The sequence below is a fragment of the Tupaia chinensis genome, unplaced genomic scaffold, assembly GCF_000334495.1.
Source record: "Tupaia chinensis unplaced genomic scaffold, TupChi_1.0 Scaffold000126_2, whole genome shotgun sequence".
NCBI lineage: Eukaryota > Metazoa > Chordata > Mammalia > Scandentia > Tupaiidae > Tupaia > Tupaia belangeri.
Window position 1 is genome coordinate 231569 of NW_006159594.1, and position 15285 is coordinate 246853.

General features: G+C 38.6%; 2 gene segments (V, D, J or C); both read left to right on the forward strand.

Moving 5' to 3' along the window:
- The first annotated feature begins 3917 nt into the window (after window positions 1-3917).
- Window positions 3918-5652, forward strand: LOC102500113 (T cell receptor alpha variable 26-1-like). The segment is given in 2 exon segments: window positions 3918-4097; window positions 5077-5652. Coding segments are annotated over 2 exon segments (444 nt in total).
- Window positions 5653-11735: 6083 nt separating this feature from the next.
- The window catches only part of LOC114007116 (T cell receptor alpha variable 8-4-like), a 5729-nt gene continuing 2179 nt past the window's right edge, over window positions 11736-15285 (forward strand). The window contains 3 exon segments of the V gene segment in view: window positions 11736-11950; window positions 12086-12452; window positions 15146-15269. Coding sequence covers window positions 11845-11950; window positions 12086-12452; window positions 15146-15269 — 597 coding nt within the window.

Below are 15285 nucleotides of genomic sequence, written 5' to 3' on the forward strand. Positions count from 1 at the left end.
ATCCTGTAGCAAAAAAAAAAAAATACAAAAAAAAACCTCTCTAAAAAAAAACAGTTCACCGCCATCTGTAGGAAACATCACCTCATCTGCCTCAGTGTATGGCTTTCCAACGTAACATGTCGACTATGTCTGAGGTGACTGCCTCTCCAGAAAACGGAGTGGACAGAACGCTTTTGAAATAAGGATCTCAGGAGACACTGAAAGTTGACTAGAGATTTAGGTATGGTCTTGTCTTTTCTCTGCCAACTGCAATTATGTTTTTCAAGCCTGAATGGCACACAAGTTCTGACAGCCATATTAATTGGTCTAACCATTGAAAAGAAATATTTAGCCATAGACTTCTGAAGTCCAAAATATGTTCATTGATTTAATCTACTATCTTATTCCAAAGGCCTTATAAAGATCTTTATTAATTCAAGAAAGATACTTCCTTCATGACAGAATCTCCAAAGTTTTTACAACTTTTTCATAAAGTATTTTGTAGTCAAATACATTATTACAGTGAGGACCAAACCCATGGCCTGGTGGTTACGCTGAATCCCACAGGGACAACAAGGCAGTTCACATCCTGGACCCATTGGCTTGAAAATACACCAGGTACATTTGGTTGCCTGCCTCAAATATCAAAAGGATGAAAAAATGGAGGATAAGGGATTGTGACATGACCACATCCCTTCAAGGGGTCCTTACTTGGTTTCTCTCTCTGTCTTTTTCTCTATCTCTCCATCTCTCTCTGGTAAACATAAGTGCCTTCTAGCAATAGTAATAATAACAAAAAGAAGTTATTGTTAAGATCCAGAACAAGAGATGCCACTTCACTTCAACATATTAGGCTGTTGGGAAAGTCATGATTTTTTTCCCCATATTTTCCTATGCAAAAAATGTGTCATGCTTTCCCAATGACCCAAGGTTACTGAAAACTTTAGCCAGAACAATTAGACAACAGAAAGAAATAAAAGGCATTCAATGAAAGACACGGAAAGAAAGAAACTAAAATTTCCCTGTTTGTGGACATTATGATCTTTTACATAGAAAACCCTAAAGACTTCATCAAAACAAGTTAGAACTAATTAACAAATGCAATTGAGTTGCAGGATACAAAACTCAACATACAAGTATCAGGAGTGTTTCTATATACTAACAGCAAACTCTCTGAAAAAGAAAACAAGAAAACAATCTACAAACCAATCAAGAATAGTTTTACAAAATTATATACTTAGAAATAAATTTAACCAAGGAGATGAAGGGGCGCTACACTGAAAACTATATATTATTGTCAGAAGAAATGAAGAAGACAGGGAACCAACAGTTAGTGTAATGGCTGTGTCGCTGGACTCCCACGTGGTCGACCGCGGTTCGTGTCCCAGACCCGGTGGCTTAAAACCCACGCTGGGTGTGTGTGCGTGCGTGCCCAAGATCCTGAGAGGAGAATGGAGGAGAAGGGATTGTGGCGTGGCCATCCCCTCTGGGGGTGATTTCTTGCTTTCTGTCTCTCTGTTTCTCTCTATCTGGCAAGCGCACGCGCCCTATAGTGAAAAACCTCTCAAAAAAAAAAAAAAAGAGAGAGAGAGAGAGAGAAATGAAGAAGACACAAATGCATGGAAAAATTTTCCATGTCCTGTGGATTAGAATTAATATTGTTAAATATCCATAGTAGCCTTGAGTCAGCAGATGGCATAGTGTTTTTGGCGCTGGACTCCTACATGGTCAAATGTGTTTTGAGTCCCAGACTCGGCAACTTGGAACTCACACTGGGTGTGTGTGCATGCCCAAAATCCTGAGACAAGAACGCATGAGAAGGGAATGTGTCGTGGCCCTCTCCACCCCATCCCTACAGTAGGTCATTTCTCTTTTTTCTGTTTCTTTCTCTTTCTAAGTCTCCAGTGAGTGCACACATCCTATACTAAAAATTTCTGAAAAAAAATAATAACTCATGCTACCCAAATTGATCTACAGAGTCAATGCAATCCCTATCAAAATACTAATTACAGTATTAACAGAAATAGAGAAAAAACAATTCTAAAAGTTGTGTGGAAGTTAAAAAAGCAAACCTAGATAGTCAAATAAATCAATCGACAAAGAACAAAGGTGGAGGCATCACACTCCCTGACTTCAAAATATACATAAAGCTATAAAACCAGACAGCATGGTACTGGCATAAAACCAAACAAATAGACCAATAGAAAAAAACCCATGCAAAGATAGCTGTGTTAGTTAATAATAACAGAAAATATTTGAGTCTGGAAAATTATAAAAGTAAAGATTTATTCTATTCCTATTTTGAAAGTCCAGCGTTCCGAGATCTAGGAGCCACATTGGTAGGAGTCTTGCAGTTGAAGGCAAAAGTAGAGCAGAGTGTTTGTGTCCGTCAGTCTCGTTTCTGTTCTCATTTCTGTCCTCATAAGCTCACTAAGAGTCAACCATGAAGCCCTCACTCTTATTAACTTAACCCTAATCTCACAAAGGCCTCCCCTTTCAACACCATAATCAAATTAATTGTTCACTTTCTTAATCTCATCAAACCAAATCTCAACACATAAGGTTTTGAATGACATTCAACCCATAGCAATAGCCAACATATTTTCAACAGAGGTGCCAAAAACACACAATGGAAGGAAGTCTCTTCACTGAATGGTGTTAGGACAACTGAATATCCAGATGCCAAAGAATAAAACTAGTCCCTAAGTTCATGACATATTAAAAAAATCAACTAAAAATGGATTAAACACTTAAATGTAAGATCCAAAACTATGAAACCACTAGAACACTTCAGAGCTGAGAAGAATCTGAAAAAATCACTAGCTGATTTTAGGTCTATTTTAGGTATGCAGTTCATTTTTTTAGTCACAAGGGGGAGCTGCTTCATCTGCAAACTCAAGTTTTTTTCTGGGAGAGGAAAGCTAAGCTTGGGTTTCCCACTGACATTCTACAAAAAAAAAGAAAAGAAAAGAAAAGAAAAAGAAAAAAGAAAGAAAGAAAAATGACAGATTGTCATCCTCCTTAGATAACTTGTGCTTTATTATCTCTTGCTGAGTATGTTTATGATTTCAGGGCTTGGGGGCCCTAAGGACACTGGCTTAAGTCCCTTCCCAACACCTCCCTTCACACTGCTTTCTCAGGTTCCCTTCTCTAGTCATCTCTTGTCTTCTGTACTCCTTACATTCTTTTTTCTTCCTCCTCTTTATTCCTCCCATGCCCATTTGCTTTCCCTGTTCTCTTTCCTATCTGTTTTAGCGACCTTGGTGCAAAGCAGCCAGAGCAAGTGTAAGAATGAGCATATGAAGGCCATCTTTTTAAGGAGGAAGAGAGTGAGTGTGATTCATATTGTTGGCCACTCTATTAAGAACAGAGAAATTGAGAAACGTCTACCCAGGTGGCTGTTCATGACTCCGGGACCTCCGTAGGAAACCCGAGTTCCATAGGACTTAGCCTTCAGACTCAATGATGTTTGTTTTCCCTTTTCCCCTGAGCATCTCACTTCCTATTTTGAGAATTCACTTCCATTTTCTGGAAGGTATCATGGATGGAGATTTTCATCTACTAAGAACACGGAACAGAACACAAGTTTTGGGGATTAAATACTTCCTACAAATTCCTAGGAGCATCAGAAACATATTTCATACCTTGAAGGAGAAATGATGGAAGGAAGATTCTGCATGACACCTCCTTCAGACTGATTTTCTTACTTCGGCCAGAGCCACCCGAGAGAACATTAATTTATTTATTTTGAGTGAAAAATTAATTCTCTTAAATTGAGAGAGGTTAGAAAATAGACTTTAAACTTTGTAAATGACTTCAGTGGGCATCCTCTGAATTGGAGATGTCTAGATGATATCCTCACCCTCTTTTGAGGGAAACGATGAAACCGGAGACAAAGACCTTGAAAAGAAACTGCTCTACCATTGGCTGCTGAGATCCTGACCACAACACAGAGATAGCTGCACTGCTTGCAAATCTTCACTAATGCTGTTGCTTCTGTTCTCTGGGAGAACTTTTAATCTAGGACCAGACACTAAAATTGAACTCTGGATCCAGGGTTCTACTTTGTCCTTGAAGCATGAGGCTGGTGACAGGAGTAGCTGTGTTTCTGACTTTGGGTAAGTATTCTGCATCTCCCAAGGGCCCTGGAGGGTTGTTTTCTCTCCACTCCTCTCCATGAGCTTTATCCAGCATGCTCAGTGTATAATTTGACAACTGATATGTGCATTTGCTTAAGGTGTACAAAATTTCAGGGACCAGCAGTTAGCGTAATGGCTATGTCGCTGGACTCCCATGTAGTTGACCACGGTTTGAGTCTGGACTCAGTGGCTTAAACTCACACCAGGCGTATGTGCGTGCATGCCCAAGATCCTGAGAGGAGAATGGAGGAGAAGGGATTGAGGTGTGGCCCTCCCTCCTGGGGGGTGATTTCTTTCTTTCTGTCTCTCTTGTCTCTCTCAGTCTGTCTGGTGAGCGCACATGCCCTATAGCAAAAACCTCTCCAAAAAAAAAACATTCCACACGACAGGTTAGATCACAGCCATCATCTCTGAAGAGCCCTTAGCAGTATTTAAGTTGTAATAAATCTCTGGATGGGGGACCAGCAGTTAGTATAATGGCTATGTCTTTGGACTCCCATGTAGTTGACTGTGATTCATGTCCCAGACCCGGTGGCTTAAACTCATGCCGGGTGTGTGTGTCTGCGTGCCCAAGAAACCGAGAGGAGAATGGAGGAGAAGGGATTGCGGCATGGCCATTCCCCCTTGGGGGGTGATTTCTCACTTTCGGTCTCTCTGTCTCTCTGTCTGTCTGATAAGCACAAGCGCCCTATAGCAAAAACCTCTCCAAATAAATAAATAAATAAATAAATAAATCTCTGGATGGATTGAGCCCAGGACCTATGGACTAGAGGCTATGTGTTATTGGCACATATCTTAGAATCTCTGTAACAGCAATGATATTTCTGCATTTCGCAGCACGTAAATAGTAACACTGGAGTCGGGGTAGGCACAGAGATAATTATGGGAGTGGCCTGTGATCCATGGGATTACATTGATTTGGGAGTCAGGAACTAATATGACTTTTTTGATCCCTTAGCAGCTCTCTCTGATGCCAAGTCTACCCAGCCCGACGCCATGGTCTGTGCTGAAGGAGAAGCTGTAAACCTGCCTTGCAACCACTCTTCCATCAGTACAAATGAGTATATACACTGGTATCGGCAAGGTACCAGACAGAGTCCACAGTATCTAATTCACAGTTTACAAAACTCTGTGACCAACGAAGTGGCATCTCTGACCATTGCAGCAGACAGGAAGTCCAGTACCTTGATCCTGCCTCACGTTACCCTGGGAGACACTGCCGTGTACTACTGCACCGTGAGAACGCACACTGGGACAGACGGGGCTGCACCTGTGCAATATCTCCCTAGTGGCAAGTGCGTGTGTGTGTGGGGGGGAAGGCAGCATATTCAGAACCAAAGATCAATAGGAGTCACAGAGTAATCAGAAAAGAGAACAATGAAGACAAAGGAAAAAGGAAAATGGAAAAGGAAAAGAAGAGAAACATGATGAAGGTCGAAAAGACAAGCCATAAGCATTTTTTGTTGATGTGGCTGAGAAGAATAATGTGGCTGAAAGGGCTAAGAATGATCATTTTGATGTAGCAATAAAATGAAGAGGCTTATGAATTTGGCATGACTCCTCCTCATGTCAATAAAATGTTTGTTGCAGTGTGTTGATCTTGATGAAAAGAGTAAGGAAAATCAAAATAATTCTGCTTTTTGGAAAGGCTTCTTTCTTTTGGGTCCAGGGGCAAGCCCAACCAGTGAAATGCATACTATTGTTCCAATTAGCAAAAATCAAACTGATCTTTTGTGAGAAAAGTCTGAAGTAGTCCTTGTTGCTAAAATAGAGCATACATATCTATGATAAAGAGGTTTACGTTTTTGTTTTGTTTTGTTTTGTTTTTTAAGTGAGGAACAAAAATTTATTTTCAACTTATTCATTTGTCTTGAAGTCAGGAATCTATAAAGAATTTTCATCGTATTTTGCTATTTCACAATCAGCACACATCATCACGAGACTTAGTGTATCAGTGAGAGCCCAAGGACATATCTCCTTCATTCCACGCTAGTCTCCACCCCCTTCTCATTGAACAGCGGTTCTGATGCTTTAAGGTATAGCAGATAGCTTGTTTTATTCCAATTACATGTATCTTTACATATAATTTTATGCAACCAAATACAAATTTATACCCACACACACATACACACACACACAGATTTGCCATGTAAATTGGATTTACTTGAACTTTTAAACTTGCCTTTTATTTTTAATTTATAAAGTGTCCTAGAAATCTTTCTACATCAGTAGCAAAGTTCACTTCTGTTTAGAAGGTGCCTCATTAGTACTTGGGAAGAGGGCTTCCTTTAACTATTAATAGTTCCTTCTTTATCGACGGCCATTTGTTTCTATCTTCTCACTGTCATAAAGGATATTGTGTCCTATGTCTTTGTAGAGTCCCCTTTGTATGTTTTTGAACATGTCTATTTTAGTGAGGTTTCTGAAATAGGAATTTTTGGTCAAAGGAAACGTACATTTAACATTTTTGGAGTAAGTAATAATTTACTCTCCAAGTGGTGTAAATAATTATACACCAACCAAGAGTTAGTGAAAAGATTTAATTTATATTCTTGAAAAATGAGAATTACTAACAGTTTTGATGTTAGCAATCTAAAGATATTTTATCTTTAGGCATTTTTCTGCTTCATGGTGTTTTGAGCAGCTTTTTCTACATGTTTTGGCACTTTGTCATTTGATTTTGGTCATATGTTTATTCCTAGCTTTTCACCATTTGTCTATTGGATTATTTTCCCTTTTCTCTTTATTTTAGACATTATTTCTACATATTAGATAATACTATGCTTTTATACTTATATTTCTTTTTATTTTATTTTTAAATGTTATTGTTTCTAGTTTTATGTAGTCAAATATATCAGGTATTTATTTATTTATTTTTGGACTTCAAAGGTCTATGTCCTTTTAGAAAATCTCTAAGTATATCATTTAACCTTTGTAACCATTTAGTGAAACAATAATCATCCTAAGAAGTATATTAGGTAATTAGCACATTGGGAAACTGGTTCTCAGAGAGATTTAAGAACTTGCCAATACTTACAGTGTTAATAGGTTACCATCAAGTTTTAAATTTATTTTTAAACATGAGGTTGTCAAGCACTAAAACCTGAACACAGATTGTTCAACTTCGTGTTTCTGGAAGCAATAACATAAGACCCTATAATAATAATAACATAGTGCATAATGGAATGGATCATGGTACCATCCTAGCTACATATGTTAGACCAAAGTATCAGGAATGTTAGAATAAACATTGTGAGTTATTAGTTGAGAAAATAGTGGTCCTTAGTCTTATAGGAAGATAGTAATAGACTCCTAATATTAAGTTGGTAGTCGAAATATATGTAATTGACTGTGGAAGAATTTTAAAGCATCCTTAGCTCTTTATTGACCATACATCATTCCCTGAATGCAAAGGATATTGAAGAAATCAGAACAGAAAGCAGAGAAAAAAAGAGACAGGTGTCCCATCGTTGATGTATCCTCTGTATCTTGAATAGTGCCTGGAAAATATTAATAGTAAGCACTCAATAAGTATTTATTGAAAAATAAGTATTAATGGCTTAAATTTTATTGGAAAATGCTGGGAATACAACAAAATCATAGAAAATACTAGAAAAAGCTCAAGGATTGGAACCAGCAGTTAGCATAATGGCTGGACTCCCATGTAGTTGACCGAGGTTCGAATCCTGGGCCCGGTGGCTTAAACTCACGCTGGGCGTGTGTGCATGCATGCCCAAGATCCCAAGAGGAGAATGGAGGAGAAGGGATTGTGGTGTGGCCATCCCCCCTGGGGGGTGATTCCTCGCTTTCTGTCTCTCTGTCTCTCTCTGTCTTTCTGGCAAGTGCACACACCCTATAGCAAAACCTCTCCAAAAAAGAAAGAAAGAAAGAAAGAGCTCAAGGATATTACATGGATATCATAATATAGGCAGGTCTATATTCCAGAACCTTTGTCATTCACATAGTCTTTAATTCCTTCCTTCTTTCTTTCCTCTTTCTTTTCCTACTTTCTGTATCTTTTATCATAAATATGAAGTAAGTCCTAGTGTATTTTGTCAAATTTTCTTTATGAAATTCCAATGAATTCAAATTCAAAATTCTCTTTGTAGATCATGCTAAGTGATATGTTTTCCCTATCTATTAAAATTCTTACACTTCGTGTTTGTCACAAAGTATTTGGCACTGGATGTCTGAATAGTTGCTGTTCAGGAAGATGATAATGAGAAGAGAAGTAGAAAAAAGCAGGGCAAAGAGGCATGGCTGTCAAAAGCACAAAGATAAGAGCATGGATGGTACTGAGAGGTGAAGGGGATACTCTTGCTGCAAATAATCCGAGTCGTTTATAAAATTAACAGACAAAAGAATGTCAAGTTCTCTGTTTAAAAAAAAAAGAATAAATTTAAGACTAAAAAAAAAAAAAGAGGGGCCGGCAAGTGGCATGGTGGTTAAAGGGCGCTGGACTCCCACATGGCCGACCATGGTTCAAGTCTCAGACCTGGTGGCTTGCTTTCTCACTTCCTCTCTCTCTCTCTGTGTGTCTCTCTGATCAAACTGGAAAATAATAATGATAATAATAATAATAAAGTTAAAATAAAATAATTTTTTAAAAAGTCTTAAAAAAAAGAAAAAAGAAAAGAAAAAGACCAAGACCAATAATGAGATAAAGAAAGCTACAACAGTAAGGATTCAGTTAAGATATGTCATTTAGTCCTTTGGTTCCTTTATTAACATTTTCTTTCTAAGAGGTTTATCAATGTTTAAAAATTATTTATCTATTAATAGTTCTTTTTATTTATTTGTTTTTAAAATAATTATTTATTTTATTTGATTTATTCATTCTTTTTTTGTTTTTGTTTTAATTTGATCAGAGAGAGACAGAGGGTGAGAGTGAGAGAGAGAGGAAGTGAGAAAGCAAGCCACCAGATTCAGTATTCGAACCCTGGTCAGCCATGTGGGAGTGTCCAGTGCCTTAACTACCACACCCCATGTTGGTCCCTATTCATTGTTCTTTTTAAAATTTGCTATAGGGCACACATTGTCACCAGAGAAAGCCAGAGAGAAAGAGAAAGTGAGAAAGCAAGCTTCCAGGTCCGGGACTCAAACCATGGTTGGCCATGTGGGAGTCCAGCACCTTAACTATTACGCTATCTGCTGGCCCTCATTTTTAATTTTTAGAAAATTTACTATAGGTGTATACATTCACTGGGGTGGGGTGGCCATGGTGGTAAGGGATCACAGTGGTAAGAGAAAGCACACCCCAGAGAGGATGGCCACACTGTAATCCCTTCTCCATTCTCATCCCTGGACTTTGGGCATACATGCACACATGTCTGGAGTATTTTTCAAGCTACTAGATCTGGGACTAAAAACACATGGGTAGTCTTACGGACTCCAGGTACCTTAATCACCCTACCACCGACTGGCCTAGAGCTTCTTATCTTTTATTTTCTTAATTATGACACTACATTCAGTCTTCAGTCATATACCTAGTTATTCTTAACCCACTTTTGTGCCTTAGCAGTGACCTTATTAATTCCCAATCGTGGTTCAATATCTTTCTTTTTATAATGCACATTCTTTGTCTGACAAGCAAGGCTCAAGACAGTTACACAGGAGTGCAGATTTGTGTCACTGAAACATGTTATTACCTTCAACACTACCTAGACTCAAGTGTTGCTAGGAGGGTAATTCTTTTTTCCTAGGATCATCTTCCACTTCCATTTCCTCTAGGTGCTATTTCAAAACTTCTCATACATGTCAGATTTCCTAACCAGAACCTCCATTCACTCACTTTCTTGGGAGATGCTTAATTTCTAAGAACAAAAAAGATCTCATTCTAAAAGTAATCAATGTTTCAAATTTCTGTATTTACACCCCCCTAACAAGTACTTAAATCTAAATCAAATATTTCCTCCTTCATTCTAGTAAAACATTTCTTCCTATCAAACTTGTTCCTTCTACTGTGAGCCATCTTCTAATCCTATGTGTCTCCTCAGAACTTTTATCAATTGCTTATAGAGTCTTTCAAAAGCGCATGTAAACATAACCCAGTTTACATGCATTATCACTGCCATTACCACTTTGGCATCTTCATCTAGCGAATGCCATGTCTCTTTCTTTCCCATCCCAGTTCAAACTACTAAAAACAAAAAAGTCTACATTCAAATTTTTCTTCTTTGTCTCATCCCCCATATTAATCTTACTGCAGGTTATCTTCTGCTGTGAAAACACAAATCATTATTTTTGTACTGTTAAAAAATCAATAAACAGGCCTGCAGGCAGCTGGATCCCACATGGCCAACTCTACAGATCAAATCCTAGACCCAGCAGCTTGAAAAGTATGCCAGGCACATGGGTATGCCCAAAATCTCTAGAGGAAAATGGAGGAGAAGGGATTGTGGCATGGCCATTTCCACTGAGGGTGATTTCTCATTCATTCTCTCTCTCTTTCTCTTCTCTCTCTCTCGCTCGCTCTCTCTCTCTCTCTCTCTTCCCCCAACCCCAATGAGGACATATGCTCTATAGCAAAAAAATACAAACAAAAAATTAATGACACATTTCAATGACCACATTCAGTCTGTGGGCCAGTAATTTCTTTTTAAAATTCCTTTTCCTTCTGTTTAAGAACACCAGCTATTTCTGTATTTCCACTTACCTCTTTGAACTACCCTTTGAGTTTTCTTTGGTATTTTTACTACTATCTATCCCTTCAGTGTCTGAGTTCCTTGGGGATTTTCTTTAGTTCCCATTGTCTTTTGACTTATGCTGTGAGCATTTACCTTGAAAAAATTATGTATACTCTTGATAGTACTAAATCACCAATTACATAGTGAATGAGAGACTGAGCTTGGAGTGGGGAAAAAAATAGTTTCTAATCTTCATGTGCCTTTGGGTGAATTATTTAACTTCATGAAGACTAACCTTTCCCATCTGTTAAGTAAACAAAACATCAGCCCTAAATACCTATCATGAAAAATGTGCAATAGTTATCAGTAGTTAATAATGTGGATTCTTGGAGGTGGCAGGTGGCATGATGGTTAAGGGCACTGGACTCCCTCATGGCTGACTGCGCTCTCGGACCTGGTGGCTTGCTTTCTCACTTTCCCTTTCTCTCTTTCTCTCTCTCTCTCTCTCTCTCTCTCTGTTCCTCTCTGGTAAAATTAAAATAAAACAAATAAATAAAGATAAAATAATTCTTTAACAAAAAAATAATGTGGACTCTTGAATTAATGAGACAGTTAATGACACAAAACAGTTTCATCACTTACTGTAGTCTTGGACAAATTGTATCAGTTTCCTCATTTATACAATGAGGATGATAACACTGTACACGTCATAGGATGAAATAATACTATCTAGATCATAAGACCAAAAATATCCTTGTAGTAAAAAGGATCCTGAAAACAGTCTCACCAGATTATACTACTAAGAAATCAATATCTAGAAAGGTGTGGGAAGGAGATGAAGCACAAAAACTTTAGAATTTAATTTGTTTCTACGTTTGACCTCCAGAGGGCAATGTTGCGTAGGGCGGAAAGTCGGCTGATAAAATTTCTGTCACTCTATGAGCTGCTTTACCTCACTGCTCACTGAGGTGCTCATTCCAAGTAGAATCAATACCAGAGCAATCATTGCCAAGGCAGTATCTCTTGCTAAAAGTCTCTGGTCTTTTTCTACACAAGGAACTACGGAGTCCTAGATCTCCTGCATCTCAAAGACTCAGCATATGCTGATATTCTTTGCTGCTCAGGGAGAATATATCTGCAGTTTTCTCACTGTCCTTGTCATGCCCTGGCTGACCATTCTACTACTTGGAATGCTCCTCACACTGAGTAAGTACTATGGTATTTCTTGCTCCTGCCTCTACAGAAGGAACACCTTTCCAAGTGGAATTTGAGTAGATACACCATCTCATTACAGGTAGGTCGTAGGTCTAGCCTAATCTCACTGACGCATTGATGTTTCAGGAGGAACTGGAGCCCAGTCAGTGACCCAGCCTGATAGCCATGTCTCTGTCTCTGAAGAATCTCGATTGGAGCTCAAGTGCACTTATTCCTACAGTGGAGCTCCTTTTCTCTTCTGGTATGTCCAATACCCTGGCCAAAGCCTCCAGTTTCTCCTCAAGGACACAACAGAGGCCCACCTGGTTAAAGGCATCAAAGGTTTTGAGGCTGAATTGAGGAAGAATGAAACCTCCTTCTACCTGAGGAAACCATCAGCCCACTGGAGTGACTCAGCTCAGTATTTCTGTGCTCTGAGTGACACAGTGCCTAGAACTACAGAGGGAACTGAACACAAACCTCCTGAGACACTGGAGTTTTCAGAGACTCAAAGGCACAGCCTAATCTGTTTATAGCAAGGTCTCTGATGTGGTGAAAGTGAGGAGGTTGGAGGAGCAAAGCCATGAGGAATTCTTGGCTTTCATCATGTTCCTTCTTTTACTACCAGGTCAAGTTTGACAAGATCTAGAACAGAGACTTGTAGGGATGCTCTCCTTCTACTTGAATACACTGCATTCAGAGAGTCAGGACTCTAACATACTGTGACCAATACAGAATCCCTGATCTTTCCCCCTCTCATCTCCAGCATGCTCCTTTTACCACCTTTTGTTTTTCAATAATAGCCACTCCATTCAGTACCTCTGGCCTAACCTCAAAGTTATCTTTGACTCTTTTGTTTGTTTGTTTGTTTGTTTTCACTGTTCACATCTAATCCATGAAGAATTCTAGTTGGTCTTACCTTAAAAATTGACCTATAACCTAATCACTGCCACCATCTCTATGACCTCCCTGGTTATGCCACACTCACCTCTCAAACTGACTATTGTGATAGGCCTCTAAATAGTCTTCCTGTCAATCAAACACACCAGGCACAGATATGTGTACCTGAAATCTTAGCTGATTGAGAGGCTGGGGCAGGAGAGTTGTGACACAGTGAGAAACGGTCAAAAATACCTCTCTGTGTATATCTTCCTATCACTCTTCCTCCCTCTCCCTATTTCTTTCATAAGGGAACACACAATGTTCATGATGTTGTCTTCACATTATTTTCTTAATTATGACACCAAAATCACAGGAAATAAAAGCAAAATAGAAAAGTTGAGATGGCATCTAACTAAAAAGCTTCTGCACAACAAAGAAGCAGTTTATGGAATGGGAAGAATAGTTGCAACCCATGTATGTGTTAAGAAGATAATAGTCAAGGGAACCAACAGTTAGCATAATGGCTATGTCACTGGACTCCCACGTAGTCGACCGCTGTTCGCGTCCTGGACCTGGTGGCTTAAAACTCACGCCGGGCGTGTGTGCGTGCGTGCCCAAGATCCCGAGAGGAGAACGGAGGAGAAGGGATTGCAGCATGGCCATCCCCCCTGGGGGGTGATTTCTCGCTTTCTGTCTCTCTGGCGAGCGCACGTGCCCTATAGCGAAAACCTGTCAAAAAAAAAAAAGGAGATAATAGTCAAAATATATAAGGAATTTTGATAGCTCAGTAGCAAAAAACACCCCAAATAATCTGATTATATAACATAGACAAAGAATCTGAGTTTCTTGAAAAAAGACATACAGGTACATATATGAAAAGACATTCAATATCATTAATACTCAGGGAAATGCAAATGAATGAATGAATACTAAGATGACTGTTATAAAAAGAAAAAGATAAAAAATGTTGATAAGGCTGTGGCAAAATTGGAGCCTTTCTAAACTTTTGTTGGTAATGTAAAATGGTGCAGCTGCTATAGAAAACAGTATGAAGAGTCTTCAAAAAATTAAAAATAGAACTACCGTATGATGTAGCAATCCAGCTTTGGGGTATATATCCAAAAGAATTGAAATCAAGTTCTCAGATCGATGATTCCCTTGTTTATTCAGTATTATTCACAATAATTTTCTCTTAACTTATTCAAAATACATATGACTGTTGAAATTAATTGTTAGAACATTGCCTATGTAGCATTCAAAATGTAAAGATGGAAGACATCAGATAACTCTAACATAAAGTATGAAAAAGTAACCTTCACAACTGTAAGATTCCATAACTTTTTTGAAGCAGAGAAATAGATCTAAGTAGCCTGAAAGGCTTGAGAGTAGGCATAATGTAATCTTTAGAAAAACCACTAAAAATACAATACAGAAAGAAAAATTTGGCCAGCCACAGTGGCACAGAAGTGATGCAATGCTCTGCAATGGTGTGGGGGTGAGGACCTACGTTTTCTCAGAAGGTTTCCCTGTGTTTGTGAGATACATATGAGTGTGCCAGTGATTCTAGCTGGCTGAGGCTGGGGTGGATCACAGTTTGGGGACCCTGTTAGAGTGTCTCTTTCTCTCCTTTCTGTCTCTCATGAAAAAAATAAAAACAAAGAAAAATAGATGAAATAAATAAACTTAAAGAGGAGAAATAGTCCAAAATTAAACTGATTAATTACATGAGGATATTGAAGAACAAAATAAATAGGGCATAAACAGAAAATGAATGATCAAATCATAGACCTAAATATAACCATGTCTATATGTAATTAGCCTAATTAATGTAAAGACAGATCGTCAATATGGATTTTTTTAGAAGACTCATATATATGCTGTCTACATGAAACCCACTTTTAATCTTTTGACATAGATTAAAGTAAAATGATGAAAATTGTATCAATGAAGACACTAATTTAAAGAAATCTGGAAGATCTACATTAATATCAGGAAAAAATAGATTTACAAAAGGAAATATAGGGGACAGCAAGTGGTGTGGTGGTTAAGGTGCTGGACTCCTAAATGGCTGATTGCACTTCAAGTCCTAGACCTGGTGGCTTGCTTTCTCTCTCTCTCTCTGTCTCTTTTTGGTCAGATTAAAACAGTAATTATTATAACTAAAATTAAATAAGTAATTCTAAAAAAGGAACTATAGAAATAGAGGATTACATATGTGTAAAATAATTAACTCATTAAGACATGACAATGTTAAATATGTATGCACCTAACAAAAGAACTTCAAAATAATTGAAGCTAAAACTATAAGAACTTAATGAAAAATAGACAAAATCGGGCCTCTGCTGCAAGGCTGGGGCTCTGCTCCACGTTCCGCAGCCCGGGCCGCCCGGCCCCTGCTGCCTCTCCGGCGCTGGGTGTGTCCCACGCTCGGCGCCGACGCAGGCCGGCAGTACGGACCAGCCGGG